The 16,182-nt window shown below is 30.5% G+C and overlaps 3 protein-coding genes across 5 annotated transcripts in view; 2 read left to right on the top strand and 1 right to left on the bottom strand.

Annotated features, from left to right (window-relative positions):
* Positions 1-1,199: 1,199 nt before the first annotated feature.
* On the top strand, positions 1,200-2,648 carry LOC139808948 (coiled-coil domain-containing protein 137). Its single transcript, XM_071771492.1, has 2 exons — positions 1,200-1,694; positions 1,770-2,648. Exons 1-2 carry the CDS (start codon positions 1,618-1,620, stop codon positions 2,584-2,586), a joined length of 894 nt encoding a protein of 297 aa, XP_071627593.1. The 5' UTR covers positions 1,200-1,617; the 3' UTR covers positions 2,587-2,648.
* Positions 2,617-4,825, bottom strand: Borcs5 (BLOC-1 related complex subunit 5). Of its 2 annotated transcripts, XM_071771497.1 has the most exons (3): positions 4,158-4,825; positions 3,723-4,081; positions 2,617-3,394 (listed from the first exon to the last, which is right to left on the bottom strand). In XM_071771497.1, exons 2-3 carry the CDS (start codon positions 4,034-4,036, stop codon positions 2,890-2,892), a joined length of 819 nt encoding a protein of 272 aa, XP_071627598.1. In that variant the 5' UTR covers positions 4,037-4,081; positions 4,158-4,825; the 3' UTR covers positions 2,617-2,889. The 2 variants fall into 2 exon arrangements, with proteins under 2 accessions (XP_071627598.1, XP_071627597.1); XM_071771496.1 differs by having other exon boundaries at positions 3,723-4,822.
* Positions 4,826-9,602: 4,777 nt separating this feature from the next.
* Positions 9,603-16,182, top strand: part of LOC139807923 (uncharacterized) — a 60,772-nt gene continuing 54,192 nt past the window's right edge. For both annotated transcript variants that reach the window (XM_071769421.1, XM_071769420.1), the window contains exon 1: positions 9,603-9,982. The gene's annotated coding sequence lies outside the window, so the exon portion shown is untranslated. The remainder of the gene's footprint in view (positions 9,983-16,182) is intronic.

Below are 16,182 nucleotides of genomic sequence, written 5' to 3'. Positions count from 1 at the left end.
AATGTTGGGGTGTAAAATATACTTTAAGTAAGTAATTACGTTAAAAAAAATCATGCGAATAATATAGAGTAAATTTATACAATGGCTATACAATGGTTGAAACGTAGTAAACGTAATAATTATAATATGACCAATTGGATCGAGTAAAAATCTTTTTTGTTAATCATTTACTATGCGAAGCAAAGTTTCTTCTAATTTGGTAAACTTATAATTTAACTTCAACAAAAGTAATATATAATATCAATATATTGTGAACGTATATATATATATATACATAATTATACAATATGTATCTCGAAAATGTTATATTTACATAAACTGAAAATAATATTCATCGCCTAGAACCTTATTTACAATTTACAATATATACAAGGTACTCTGCAGCAATCATAATTCTTTTGTCTTGTGGATTTTTAGACTAATGGTTACAAATACCACAGGTGTATTTTCTTTCGAATTACCTCTTCTCACACTATCCATATTGATGCGTTATTTTATTGATTCGCTCTATTTTATCAGCTTCCGACACCTCAGTTCCATCGCTAGAAACGCTCTCATATTAGGATCTTGCACCTTCTCGAAGATGGTTTTTTGCAGATCTATGTCGGATCTCTCTATCACGTTACTCAATTCCTCTGCATATTTAATCCATACGCAATTCGTGCATCCTGACATGCAGCAATTGGTCGGCTCCACCAAATCGCCAATTGAAGTTTCCTTTGCTTGATCGACCCGATCCTCGTCATCTTTTCGTATCGACATATTCCGCCGATAACAATACAGTCTTTTAGTAACAAATAGTCTCGATCGAAGCGTGGAATTCATTTGTTTTAATTCTGGGTAAGATGCATGCTATGCAGTAAAATTGTTTGTAGAATGATTAGATTAACGGAATGAGATAACTGCTTGGTTTTTGCTTATGAATAACGTTGGAATAAATTCAAGGAAGTCTTATCTAACCTCTTGTTGGAACAATAACATTTAGGACGTTCGAACCATAGATGTAATATGCTAGATAGATGGAATCCCGTTTTACGGAGAATAAGGGCTCGATTCTTGAATTAATTTGCAAGAGAAACGTATAATTGGCTATCGCATTGTTCTTAGCCAATCAACTTGTAGATTTTTCATAAGAACGGAATTTGCGCACACGTTTATCTTTCCAGACAGCACGCATGTCCAAAATCGGGACACTGGATTGTGAATGAATTGAGCTAAGTAGCTATAAAATGTGATTGGCCGCGTTCAGCAGACACAACTGTTGAGTTCGTCTTATCAATACTCTGCGTTGATTGGTTGGTTCTAAAAGTAAGAGCCAATCACGTTTGACTGCTACTTAGCAGCTTGGTCTGCTGAACGCGCTCATTGGCTCTTATCTTTAAATCTTTAAATCCAACCAATCATATTTAGCGGTCGTGCTACTGAATGCACCCAAAATTCTTTAGAAATTTTAGTAAGACAGTTTATAAGGTTCCTATATATAGAGAAAATAGATTATTTTCGTCCCTAGAAAATGAACGTTTGTAAACAAGCTGTTTACGCGGCCACACAAGCCACGTGCGAGCGCGAGGCGAAAGACGCGGATTGACGGAACGAGAGAACGAACAAAACGCGAATATGGGCCGCAAGATACCGGGGAAGAAGCATCGGGGTGTCAAGGATCCCGAGAAGCAGCGCGCTAAGCGCATGGCGGAGTGAGTTACTAAAAAGTTGGAACTTGAGCGATGAAGTTTAGATGATTTGTATACTGAGCTGGCAGCGGATTTTAGGTTAGAATTGTGCACGAATACGGCGCCGAAAAACGTGGACGAGCAGGCGATCCCGAAGAGCCTGGAGCGCGTGATTAAATTGAAGGAAGCTGCGAAGACCAGCGGCAACATCTCGAAGAGGAAACGAAAGAAAAAGAATGCGCTTATCTGTGTGGGGCTACAGCATCATAAACCAAATCCAAAAGGAAAGCCAGAGAAAGTTACACCAGTATTTCAACAGCGACCAGGCGAGTCCGGTAGGCAATTCATGCACAGGGTGTCCAAAGAAACGCACGATTTTCTCAAGGAAATAGCATTTGAGAAGAAGTATGGTGTCCAGATTGAGCGGGATTCGAATACTGGCGAAATTCAAGGTTTAACAAAATGCAAACGTGAAAAGGATGATGTAGAAGCGTTACAAGCGAAGCATAAGAATATTACCAGGAAAAAGAAGGTAGCTGAGCCTTCAGCTACCTTAACAAAAAGCGATAAGCGGAAACTGAAGCTGCGTATGAAGAAAGAAAAGGAACTGGAAAATCGTGATGAGTTTGAGAGGTTGCAAGACAAGGTTATTTTTGGCGAAGTTGCCCACGAACCACCCAGATTAAAAATCAAGTCCAAAAAAATGGATGAGAATAGAAAGCCGAAGAATTTATTGTTGAGTTCGTTATTGGAAAGTCCTAAAGAGGTTTCTTCTGCTCCTAAAGTGATTAATCGTTCTGGAAAGAGGAAACATTTACCTGAAACAGAAAGAAGAAGACTAGAGAAGAGACAGAGTGAAGCTATTGCAGCCTACAGACAATTGAAGTCTCAGCGATTGGCTAATAGAAGCGACTAGGGTATGTTTAAAATATACAAAAGCAATAAATTGTGTTTCAATAAAGCATATATTTGATTGTTTCTTTTTTAAATTTATTTTCCTGATTTTATTGCGTTACGATTATATGTTGAATGTGAGTCGAATATGGAGGATGAAACTTATAACGAAATTAATTGAAGTTTCTTGAAGTTAGATAATGTCTCGAAGCTTTTTGTATCTCTTAATCATAATTTCTTTGCGAAAGAACACGAACATTTTATCGAATCCAAGTTTCTTGCTAAAAATAAGAGCGATGAAATTCCTTCTATAATTCGGATGTATTTAGCCTGTGGTCCAGACGAAGGGCTCGAGCCTCTCTTCTACTGGCAACAGATTGTTAAGCGTTTCGAGGCTCTCGAGGGTTTGATTGAGGAGCGAATGGCATCTAGTGAGCTGACGGCTGAGATCGTGCACTTTGTTCATCTGCTCCGCGAACCTAGCGAATCTCTTCTGTCGATCCACAGCGAGATTCAGCACTTTGCCAAATTCCACTTCCATATTGGTACACAAAGTGGCTTGCTCGGCTGCTATTATCTGCGCATTCGTATTGAGATGATGTTGATAACGCGCGCACAGATTGAACAGACCGACAGGATCAAGCCTCTCCAGGACCTCCGGATCGCGTACACCCGGTGGTAGGTTCAACGTGCCACGCATGATCGGCAGGAACATCGGGATACTCTGTAGTTTCACTATGTCAGGATCCTTGTCTGCTGTAGGGTCTGCTTGAGCTGGCTTCACCACTACGATATTGTGTGCCCTGTTGTCCGTATTCATTTTCCTGTGACTTTTAACAGATGGAAAGAGATCAAATCAAATGAAATCCTACGTAACATAAAATTGTTATAAAATATGATTTTTGAAGGTGTTGATTTTTTTATTACAACATTCTGATAGAGTAAATAGTATCTAATAACGAAATATCACGTGACACATAGTGTACTCTTTCTTTACATATATTTATAAGTATAAAAAATAAGAATATTATGAGAACGCCTTGTTACTTGGCATACTTAAAGAATATTATAGTATCTTCTTAATATGTAATTTTTCATTGGAAATATTTGAAGAGTTGTTGAAAATTGATATTTTTTATACAACCCGATGATATCTACTTGTGATTTGTTGTGCCTGGGCTGTTTTTCCGCCTCGAAAATTCCCCAGCTCCAATACTCTTCCCTCTGTAGAGTTGTGATTGTTTGTTCGTCATCTTTGGTGAATCTCCGATAGGTCGATTCACTGTATAAGAAATATACGGCAGGTCGGAATCAGAACAAATGCTGGCGCCAGGACTGATACACCTTGGTGGAGTATCCTCTGGCACTCTCTCACGATTTGGAACGCTTTTGCCACGTCTGAGTTGACTCGTCCTTGTTTTTCCACTGTTGGCACCTTGGTTACTATTCTGAGAGCTTTGCTCGGACCCCATTCTCAGATCTTTTAAAGCTTACGGAACTTTAGGAAACAGAAGTGTCTGTAAAAACTATGCACTTCAACCAAATTACAGTATATTCGATGTATTTTACGATATTTAACGTTTTTTTTATCACCTTTGTGGATCACAAGTTTTGCAAATTTTATTGAAGTTTGTAATGGTTAGGAAAATCAATATGAAACACACTTTTGCGAAATATCAGAACATTTAAGTGTTTAATTACAGTACATTCAATGTGTTTAATAAATTTAATAGCATATGATATATTCTCAAGCTATTTTTTGTAGATTTTACGAAAGTATCGATATTTGTTGGTATTGTTTACGTCTTCTCGTAACACGTCATTGTTGTGAGAATGAATTGAAGTTAATCACTAAGAAGTTATATAAATACACTGTATAAAAAAAATTTATTTTATGCTTGATTTATGATTATTTGTTGCTATTTAATATATTCACTCATTTCATGTGTGTTTTATATATGGATGTATTTATGCTTTTGAATTACTTTTATTTCGTGTTCCATAACATTGATCTGTCCACGGAAACGTCACTTCAAACGTCAATCAACGTCACTTTTCTATATATTGACCATTAACTATAAAATTATAGTGAGGAATTTGATAGTCAGATGCACGATAATTCTGCCATCTTGTATCGAGTTAGTAGATCTGTTCGCGTTGCCGTTTTTGCACTTAGAATTTAGAATCTTCGCTTTCTCTTTCTCCAACTCCCAATTTAATGTATATTTATCTTATTTTAAGTGCAGGAATTTTTAGGAATTTTAAGCAATACGGACATATCTAGTATATACTACACCCGTAGACAACGATTCGTTCCATACTACCTGACTAGTGAAACAAATCCGAAAGATGTCTACCCTGTTCCATCTTCCATCTAGTAGATTTATATATGTACGCGTCACGTATATATACACATACGATATAATTTGGGTCGATCGTTGTCCTAATTTTTTTTACAAAATATTATTAATATGGTTTGTATTTAAACATAGACATGGGTTTATATACTTAAATCTATGTCTAGGTTTAAATACAAACCACTTATCCTTTGAAAATTTTGAAGTCTTTATTTTCTACTCCGTCGATAAATTACCAGTCATTTTATAAAAATTTGTATGACCTCATCAGTATCGCTAATATATAAACATCAACAGTAAAAATAAATAATAGAAGAATTTGTATTATATTTTATAAATAACAGTTGTCAACAAGTCTATAATTTTTGCTAAAAAGGAAATTGGTTGCAATGAAGCCTGAAAAAATGTATTACATATTAAAACTGAATCTTGAAAAATTATAGAAAAATTAACTATAAATGTTATTTTAATATATTTATATCTATTAACATCTTTTGCATATTCTTAGCTTTTCTATATATTTTAGCTTTTATCTATTTTATATACTTTTTCATTTCTTATGTTTTCTATTAATTTAATTTTCTGTTTATTTTATTTTTTAGATTCAACACTTACCAGAATGCATACTGATACATATTTTATCTTAGTATATAATTTCTTTTACGAATCTAAGAGAGTCAAGGCTGTGTATATGTGGAGTGGAAGATACGAGAACGTATCTTTCAGGAAATTTACGGCGATGCATGGTATTATTCGCAACATAAATTATAGTTATCATTGTAAAGTAAAGTATTATTATCATGGAAATTAGATCGCAAAAAGCATGAAAGTCAGTGCAACTGATAACATCGTATCTATTCTTGTAAATATATATGTTGACATTTATGTTCTTTTTAACGTACATCACATGTCACTTTGCAAATTCTAACAATATTTTTCACATATATTTATTATTTACACAGTTTACGTAGCGCATCAGTTTCTCATATTTATTGTATCTATTTTTTACTTGTCAGAGAAATCTTTCAAATTTTTAGAAATTTTATTGCAAATGACATTAAATCAATAAAGAATTATTGGGCATGCGCGTATTTTTTAAAGATAAAACAGATTATAAGATGATTTTAAGTTTGACTGACATTTTTTTAACGAGAAACTTTGCCTGTAATTGGTGGTTAAAAAAATAGTTGCTTTTATTATTCGGTGTATTCCGTTAACTACGTATGTATACGTAATATATAGATTGTATAAAAATTTATTCTCTCTCTCTCTCTCTCTCTCGCTAATTATACATAACATAAAATATAATTAAAATAGAATCTGATTAATGTAATTGAGTAAAAAATAATTAAATTTTAACTAATACACCTGAGAATTGTTAAAACACATATAATAGAATGGAGAAGAATATTAAGAGATAAAGGAAGAGAAGGAGTCGTCATGTTATATAAGTATAATAATATGTAATGCAAATATATAAAGTACATCATTTTATTTTTATGTTTATAATAATAAATATATGAATAAAAACATTTGTAGAGAACATTTTCTGTTTTCTACGTAACAATACATAAAAATATAAAGAGTTCGAGTATATCTTGAAACGAGGTGAAAATTACAAAAGTGAACAGATTTACCAGATTTTGACAAATAAAATCATGGATACTCTAGTGAATTTCCTCACTTTTGTAATTTTTATCTCGTTTCAAGATACACAATCGACTCCCAAATGTGTATGCAAAATGTTTTTTCGAAAATCATTATTTAACATTAATTCATAAATATACAGACGACATTTCCGAATACATACATTTTACTCTCGTAAGTTAATTTAATAACGATTCGTATCGGAAACTATCTGTCTATCTATTACGATAAAAGACGATTTGAAGAATCTGATAAAATGTGATAAGACAATAGCGAGAAGTCACGAGAGAGTTGATCTGCCAAGCAAATAATCAAACGACCGAATTTTCGCCGCAAGGTTTCTATGTTTGCCCACATTTTTCTGCATACAAAACGTGCGATCAAGAGATTTTCTATTTTCGCGGAACATTTAAAGTGTGAGAAATCCCGAAAATATATAAAATCTTATGAATTAAAGAAAACAAGGTTCATATAAGTTATGCATTTATGTCAATATAAATAATTGTAAGAAATATTTTTTGTCAAGAATGTCTTATTGATTGAAGGTTCAAAAAATAGAGACATGCGAGCGTGTTGCGTGTATATGGGTCCCAGATAACACAATGTTCAAAATCGGGACATAAGGCCTTAATGACGTCTTTAAGACGCCTTATAATATGTCGGTCTAAAAGTTTTAATGACGTTTTTAAGACGTCTTATATCCCGATTTTGGACATTATGTTATCTGGGGTATATATGTGTACACTTCTTTCAAATCTTAAAATTGATAACACATTATTGAAAGACATATATTTCTTATAATTATCTATATTTATTGCAATTGTTTGCAATTTTTATTTTATTAGATAAAATACATACGTTATCTAAATAAAGTTTTTTATTTATTTCTCAATTTACATCTTCCATTTATTATACTTTTATTGCTGATAAATATTTTATTATTGATTCATGATGGTTTCAGGAATATATGAAAAAAAAGAAAATTTGCGAAAAATAAACTTACGTAAATGGCACAATAAAAAAAAATAAAATAAAATATTCAGACGTGTTTGCACATTTGTTCACGAATTATATTTTCGCGTTGAATCGCGAAACCCGTTACACTTGTAAAAATACTTGTTTCAGAAAGTTTATATTGAAATGTTATTTTAGCGAACATTTTACACGCCTTGCGGCAACGATTCGTTAATTAACAAAGCCGTCATGGAATGACGCAAAATATTATGCAAATTTTCACCAGTTCGCTAATATGTATGAAACATTTTCTGCACATTTTTAATCACGTTTTTATTATCATTATACTTACATACAAATTAAATATTTATTTTATGTAAAATAAAAATTATTATTTTAATCATTTTTATCAATTTTAATTAATTTTAATTATTAAGTATTTTATTATATATTTACTCATTATTTATTATATTTAATTTATAATATATGATAATTTTGATTTATTACAATTATTATATATATATATATATGTGTGGTTTTATTATACATATATAATTATATTTTACTGTACCCTCCTCTCTCTCTCTCTCTCTCTCTCTCGTAATTATATATGTATAAAATGGCATATAGAAATCATGCGTTACACACAACACACACACACACACACACACACACGCATATACAAACGTTTCAAAATGAATTTCAAGTGGATTTTTGCATTTTATATACTCAAATAAAAAATAAAACTGTAAATCCCTTATTTATATTTCATATACATAATATGTCTCGTATTCTCTATGCACAATCACATACCTGTATCTCGAGTGTCGCGCGGCGCCTTTACGCCTTTCCATTTTTTTTTTTATGACAACAGAGACGACCGCCTCCCGTTAAAGTTTTGCGCGCCAGGATACGAGCAATTCGAATTTAATGCCACTTTTATGCTCGCTTGCTCGCTCGATTTTTATCTCGAGATTGTGCCTTCGAGGGATGTGATCCTGCGAGCCCTTTCACTCTACTTTTAAGTCACTTTCTGATGATCTATGCCGCACTATGTTGAGAATGTCTTAACTCCCACAGTTGTCTATTTAAACAATATAATGTTATTTGATATTCTCGGATAACTAAAAGTTAATAACCAAAAATATATATAGAAAACATACACACAATACGTGTGCGCGTATATGTGATGTGTGTGCATGTACTGCCTGTCTGTATTATACAGATTTATATTATATTTGTGTATATATTTATATTTATATTTATAAATATGTATAATTTTTAAATATTGTTTTATATTCAATTTTTAATATTTTATATGCGACAATCCATTGTACATTATATAAAAGTTGATAAAATGTTAAATGTCTAACAACGTGATATGCATTTGGCGCGAGGTCTGCAGCGATTTAGTAATTTGTCATTGTCGAATGTGTGTTCAAAACGGCAAAGTAATTGGAAATTGGACTCGCCGAGAAATGTGCTGCGTAATACCTTTTTTATGAGCTACAAATGTTCCTTCAGTTGCAATAAATTCGTAGAAAGGTGAAGTAAATTCATGAAATGTAATTGGAAAAATTGGTTTCTAAATTCCCTTTATTCCATCTACATTCAATAAGTATATTTAAAGAAATAAAACTTTATTCCCTATTATATATGTGTGTATATATTACTACAGTACTTATAATTACGCCCGATTATAGATCAACTATACAAGATTGCGATCGATCAGTGATAGAGAATTATTAATTTATTACATTAAACAACAAAAATACCATATTCTACGTTATAAATAGCATATATTGCATTATAAGTATATAAATTATTTATATTACGAACGTATAAATATTTAAATATATAAATTATATTTAATTAATAAAAACTGATGAATATAAAGAAACGGGAAATTTTATTAGAGTACCCCTTTAATCGAGCGTAGCATGTGATTACGAATTCACTTTATATTTCACACATGTACATCAGCGGCGTGCGCTGGCGCGTGGAATGGAGAGTGGCATGGTGGGTTCAAAGAGGGGATAACGCGCGCGGACGATCACGATGACTGAGTGCGCGTCGCGCGACAGTGTACAGCGAGCTGCTGATACGCGAGTTTCGTTTTGCGCCGTGTGCTCCGTCTCGAAAATTGCGCGACCACGTGGTTTTGCACTCCTACGGGATACTCGCCTCGCACCATTGCCACCGTTATATGCATTGCAAGATCGCGTGACGTAAATCGTTCGTAAATCGGAAATCGTGCATCTTGTTTCATTGCAATTCAAATTGACGATTGTCGTCAACATTTACAAAGCTTATTTCTCGATTCTCCACGGTATCGCAACACTGCCAAAAAGAAAAAAAAATTGGAGCCCGTGTAGATATTCGCGAGTGCGATATTTGTGAAATAGTATTTTTTCTGAGGCTTCTACATTGACAAAGTTCAGCTGCGACATTACGGAAAAGGTGTGTAACAGCTCCGATATATAAAAGTTTTATTTCTATCTTATTAAATAAACAAGCTTTTAATATGCGTACAATTTAATTAAAAGCGTACATATATAAATTAAAAGATTAAAATGTTAACAAAACGGCTAATATACCGTAAAAACTCGCAAAAGAATTTTACAACGGCAAAATAGGGAATGTATTGTTTCACATCTCTTCTTTGTTATACGCCAATGAAAATTATTATAATTATGTTATTTTATCAACGAGCTCGAAAGGAGTATTACATTATTTTAATAAATACATTTTAATACGTTTATTTAATACATTTTTATTTTAACAAACATAAACAAAAACCTTTTGGAAGATAATGAAAATTGTTTGACAGATAATGATGTACATAATTATGAAATACGCATATTTCGCGAATTATTTGGAAATAATTATAATGTTACATTTAGAAACAATTTGTCCAAAAATTTAACAAATTTGATTAAATGAAAAAATCGTTTTTTTAGAAATAAATTAAATTAATTTGTAACAAAATTTAAGTCTTTACTCAAAATTATCGGTTTTATCTTGAAATTAAATTGAAAATTAAATATAAAATGCTCCATGATAAACTGATCGACTGAATTTGTTTTTTCGAACTCTGTTACAAATACAAAAGCATGGTTATTGCATTCGAAGAAATGTTTATTTCTCCGGTTATAAAGTTAATAAAAATAAACATTTGAAATACGAGTTCTGTTAAATTTATTATTGAAATATGTTGCGTCGTTGATTCGCAAAGAAAATGATACACTAACTACCACTAAATAATTCATAGGAAATATGCGCCTTACGCAAAGTAACATATGTTTATTCATATTTTAATTATGCAATAGAAATCTTTTTTAAAGTACTCTTCTTCTCTCTCTCTCTCTCTCTCTCTCTCTCTCTGCAAAAATAATCAGATCTTTTTCTCTCTTCTTGGCACTCTTCTCCTTGAACGCATATATATTTTAGACGCTATCTTCATCTAAGAGTTTGAAATAAATAAAGAGGTTTATTTCTTAAATCTTATATAAATAAATATATATAAAGTTTTTTTTATCTGAATAAAAATATGATACATTTTTTAATTAAATATAATAATTATAATGTATTGTTTTATGCAATTAAAGATCAAGAATATGAAATTATAAACTATAATAAAATTAATTTAATAGATTAAATAAAATACAATCAAAAATTAACATTAATATATATTAATAAAGTTGAAGTTTAATTATTATTAATATTAAATTTAATAATTAAATTATTATTTATATAAAACATAAAATTAAATGGCTAATAATATACAAAGCTTTTATATATTGCGATTATACAATTGTAATTGTGAACTGTTATAACGACATTACAAGTAAACGGAATAAATTGAACGCTGCCTAAATTGAAATAGAAAATTCGCATTATATTGTGAAATTGCAAACTGTGTTTGTTTCGACAATTGCGGTCTGCCGCGATAAACCGCGTAATAACGTCAATTTGCTGGACGACGAACAACGATAAAAAAAACTTGTTCTGAAGTTTGCTCGTGGAAAATAATAGCGTAGGAAGCGGTTAATTGCAAAATACTAGCATATGTCAAAATATATGACATAATTAAAAAAAAAATGCTCCAAAAAGGCATTGGAAAATTTCTGACATTAAATCTAGTCGTAATACGAAAATATTTGTTATATTGAAATACATACAGAATATTAAAGAATCACGATACTAGAATTTAAAAAAAGAGAGAAATGTTGAAAAAATTATGCTTATAGCTCTTAGATTTTATCTATTATAATATTATAATATATATTCTAATGTATAATACTATCATATTACAAATATAGTTACTTTTATATTAATTATAACGAACTGACATATTTAAATGACATATTTATTAATTAAATGACAGCTCCAGATATGTTGATTGTGTTTAAAATTGAGAGCCCCATTTTTTACTAAAATTGTTAAAGTGTCATCTTTATTGTCTGTATATACTTCGGTCATATTACGTCAGGCAGAATATCTAATAATATGTTGGCCGTTTATTGTGTGTTGTTTTTGTGATTGCATAATTTCAGAATTAATAATTGAGGCCAAACCGCACCTCTCGTAGAAAGAAGAAAGAGATGTATGAAAATTCGTGTTGCGCGTTGAAATTACAAGCAAATACTTAAGTATTTAATTAACCCTCGATTGCTGGTGATGAGTTTGTATCAGCTGTTTAATATATTTTAATAGCATAAGATTTGATTTCAATAATAACATATTTTATTTTATATCAAATTTTCACATATTTATAAACCTCTTAATATTTAATTATCATATACTTATATATACATATATTTATCAAGCATGTTACAGTAAACAATCTAAACTATTTTATTATTTTTTTAATTAGTCATGAGAAGTTATAGTTTTCTATTTTTATTAAGAAAAGAAATTAAATTTTTACTGAGTGGTGTTATTAAAGAAGGTTATTATAATTCTTTTGTATATTGAAATAAAATCTAGTTAGCTTGTAAAAGCAATTTAAATAAAATTTATACAAAAATATTGTTTTTCTTATTATTTATTAATTTAAGGTAAAATTTGAATAAGGTTAGGAAAGAAATATTTCGAGTTTTCACGGCTATGATGATACTTGATGAGCGTAGGACGTATAGCAGGCGTCTTTGAAAATAGATCCGGCATCGAGAATAGTTCCAGCTGGCCGAAATTCTGATTCTCGGATGTATCTTTTTTTAACCGACTATATACGACAACACGCGTTTATAATTTGTAATATGCAGTTAAATATCTAAATTAATAACTTAATATTATCTAAAATTTATTGTAAAATTCTAATTGCAAAATATACAATTATAATATAAAATTATTTATACAAAGAATTATTTTAAATTTATTAATATACAACATTAAGTCCTCAGAAGTTATTCAAATATGAAATAAAATATATTAACTTTCTAAATTTTAAATTATTTTTTCTACGGAATTTAATATATATGCATATATAAAATTTATTTGATATTTGTGTCATTTTTTTATAAAGATTTATTCTTTTGCTGATTATATCATTAATAATAGTTTATATATATATATATATATATATATATATATATATATATATATATATACATACATACATACGCATGTGCGATAAAAATAAATGTACCAATGATTTTGAATATAGTATATTCATTGAAGCATCAGGAAAACACGAAAAAAAACAGACAATTTTATTTTTTTAGTATAGATAAAGAAAAACAGAAAGAGAGAGAAAGCATTTATTCCCCTCAGGCTGTAATAAATACTCGGGTGTTCATGGAATGCACACCTGTACATACAAAAAACGCAATTACTCATCACTGTATTTTTCTAAATTGCTGTCGTTCCATATTTATACCTGCAGTTTATTTTTTTTAATGAGATTCTGTTTTCAATTTTAGTATTTTTATAATATTAGTATCATTATATTACGTTATATATAAATTGTTATATTACTTTTATTACAATATGTTTAATTATATTAATTATACAAAAGAGACTGAAAGAAAAATGTTATCTGTATAATAAGTGTTTCTGATACATTTTGTCTTCGACTTTAATACACACCTGTACACACAGAAGAAGGTAATCATATATGTATTTTTTCAATTACTTTTGTTTCATTTGCTTGCACATTTGGAGTTTGTTTTTTAATTAGGATTATATTTTTGACTTTAATATTTGAATAATTTCGGTATTCTTGACTAAACATTCATTATTTGAACAGACAATTACGCCACACGCTAATTACTCGCATTATATACCAAGCGAAGCGACTCAAGGTCACTGTGTTTGTCATGTGCCGTGGGTTCTCATTTATGTTTTTTTCGTCACGTCAATTAATCTCTATAAAACGTAGCGTTATTGCGGTTTAAAGAAAAATTATTTTTATTTTGCCGAATGTAAAGTTTTAAATTATCTTTAATTGACATTTAATTAACTTTAATTAGTGTTAAGTAATTTTTTTATTGACATTTACAATAGTCAATATTATTGTTTAATTTAATCTCTAAGCGAGTAGAGAGAGTCACAAGCAATATAAGAACTAATAAAATTTACGTATATATACATATAATTCATATAAATAACAAAATTTAGTAAATTAAACTTCGCAAGGATCTCAGGCTCGATACGATGGAGAAAGTTGTTGCGAGAAGTTACGAGTGTTATGGGGTACTGTGATTCGCATGATTGGCATTATGCGATGCACGTATCGTTGTCACAGCTCGCCGTGCAATATGTCTCAGTTTGCGACGCGGATAAGACCGCATCTCCTTGATTAGGCTTTATCTCGTCCACCCACAGCACAGCGGCGCGGATATTAAGATGAACAAGCGTAACACGCGTGCACACACTGCGAGATCCATTATAGTGATTGCACACGTCTATATACCTTAAGCTCGTTCTAAAGAAAGATATACCCAGCACAATCGGTAACTTTTTCGAGATACTTTTTTCTTTAAATTGATCGTTTACTGCTTGAGATGAAAGTAAAGATATATATATAAAATTGATTATCATCATAACGCGTTATCGCTTTAAGTATGTTATAATTAAAGTTTGAGCATGTTAAGAAAATGAGTTGTCCAGCGTCCTACAAAATCTGTAGATCCATCTAGCTCCGATCATTTCTTTGTTCGTAGTTTACTTAGTTCGAAGTTTTCCTTCATCTTGCCGGGCGAGTGCAATTTCCCGCGCGAGCAGATGACGCGGATGAAGCGCGATCGTCAAGATACAACTCACGGAAACTCCTCGAAGAAACACTTAGATGAAACACTGACGCAACTCTTTATTGTATCTCGTATTGCTATTGTTTCAAAGATTTCATCTCCGTTGTACAGTATAAAATTTTTTAGATGAGTAGAAATATATTATCTGGTCGAATACACAGATATAATAATTAATATATTAATTTTATAATTATATATTATACGTATAAACGTACGTAATTCTGAATTTTTTACAAAGAAAAGAGATAAGAGAGATTTTATGTAAGATTCTATAAAAGTTTCTATATAAAATTTTCTGATCTTGTCCTTTATTATTTCACAAAATGTTCATTTTTTTAAGATTTTAATATGTGAATTAAGAGGAAGAAAATAGATTTATACAGAAAAATTCGGACATAAAAAAACGGACATAAGGTTAAAACATTTTTTACTCTGAAAACTTTCACATTTAAAGAAACAAAGTTTTCTAACTTATGTTAATTAAACGTTTTTTACTTGATTTGATATGATCTATTCTTCAAGTCCCGAAACAAATTTTTTTAATGTTATAAAGCTTATGAATAAAAAACAGTATATGTAGTTGCAAATTTCATACCTTTCTTTAAAAAGCATATAGGTTTTTTTTTAAAGCATATAAATCGATTATTTGAATTATCTCGTTATTTTGTATGTAAGAGAACATCAAAATAAGACCGAAACATGAATATTTTATGAGATATTTCATATTTTATGTCGGACTAAAGTATAAAATATCTCGCAAACAATTTAAATTTTGACCATTTATATGTGATTATGCATTCATGCTTTTATATCAAAGAATATGAATAATAACAAAATTTTTAAGTATAGTAGCATTTTTTCGAAAATTTGACGGAATTACGTCGCCGATTTATTTTATACACATTGTGAATTGACTTTGGCAAAGACAAAAGACTTAGAAACGAAATGGAACAATATGTGTAAAGGAAAAGCGAGCAAACAATTGATGGCACGTGCGGAAAATCGCCTTATGACGCTCCACGTCGTCGACGCCACGGCATTACACGGCGATTTCCATTGGGTGTAAAATTCGTGTTCTTCGTTCTTTTTCTATCTTTTTCCGCAACACAGATGCAATTTTCCGGTTTTTCTCGTTTTACATCTCTTGTCTTGCGAGACGTGAATTAAAAATTTGCATTGTAAGAAATAACGTAACTTAATTATAATTTTTTGCGCAATAATACCTCCTCTTTTCTACGTACGCAAGGATGATTCTAAACAAGACGAAAATACATTTTTTCTAAGTATAAATAGAACAAGACGATTAAAAAAATTTTTGTTGTATTTGTTGTTTGTATTTTTAAAAATTTTTATTTTTATTATGGGTGGATATTTTTTCACTGATGATGCATTTATAGATCACACAAG

Source organism: Temnothorax longispinosus, chromosome 2, assembly GCF_030848805.1.
Source record: "Temnothorax longispinosus isolate EJ_2023e chromosome 2, Tlon_JGU_v1, whole genome shotgun sequence".
Lineage (NCBI taxonomy): Eukaryota > Metazoa > Arthropoda > Insecta > Hymenoptera > Formicidae > Temnothorax > Temnothorax longispinosus.
This window is presented reverse-complemented; position numbering and strand designations above follow the sequence as displayed.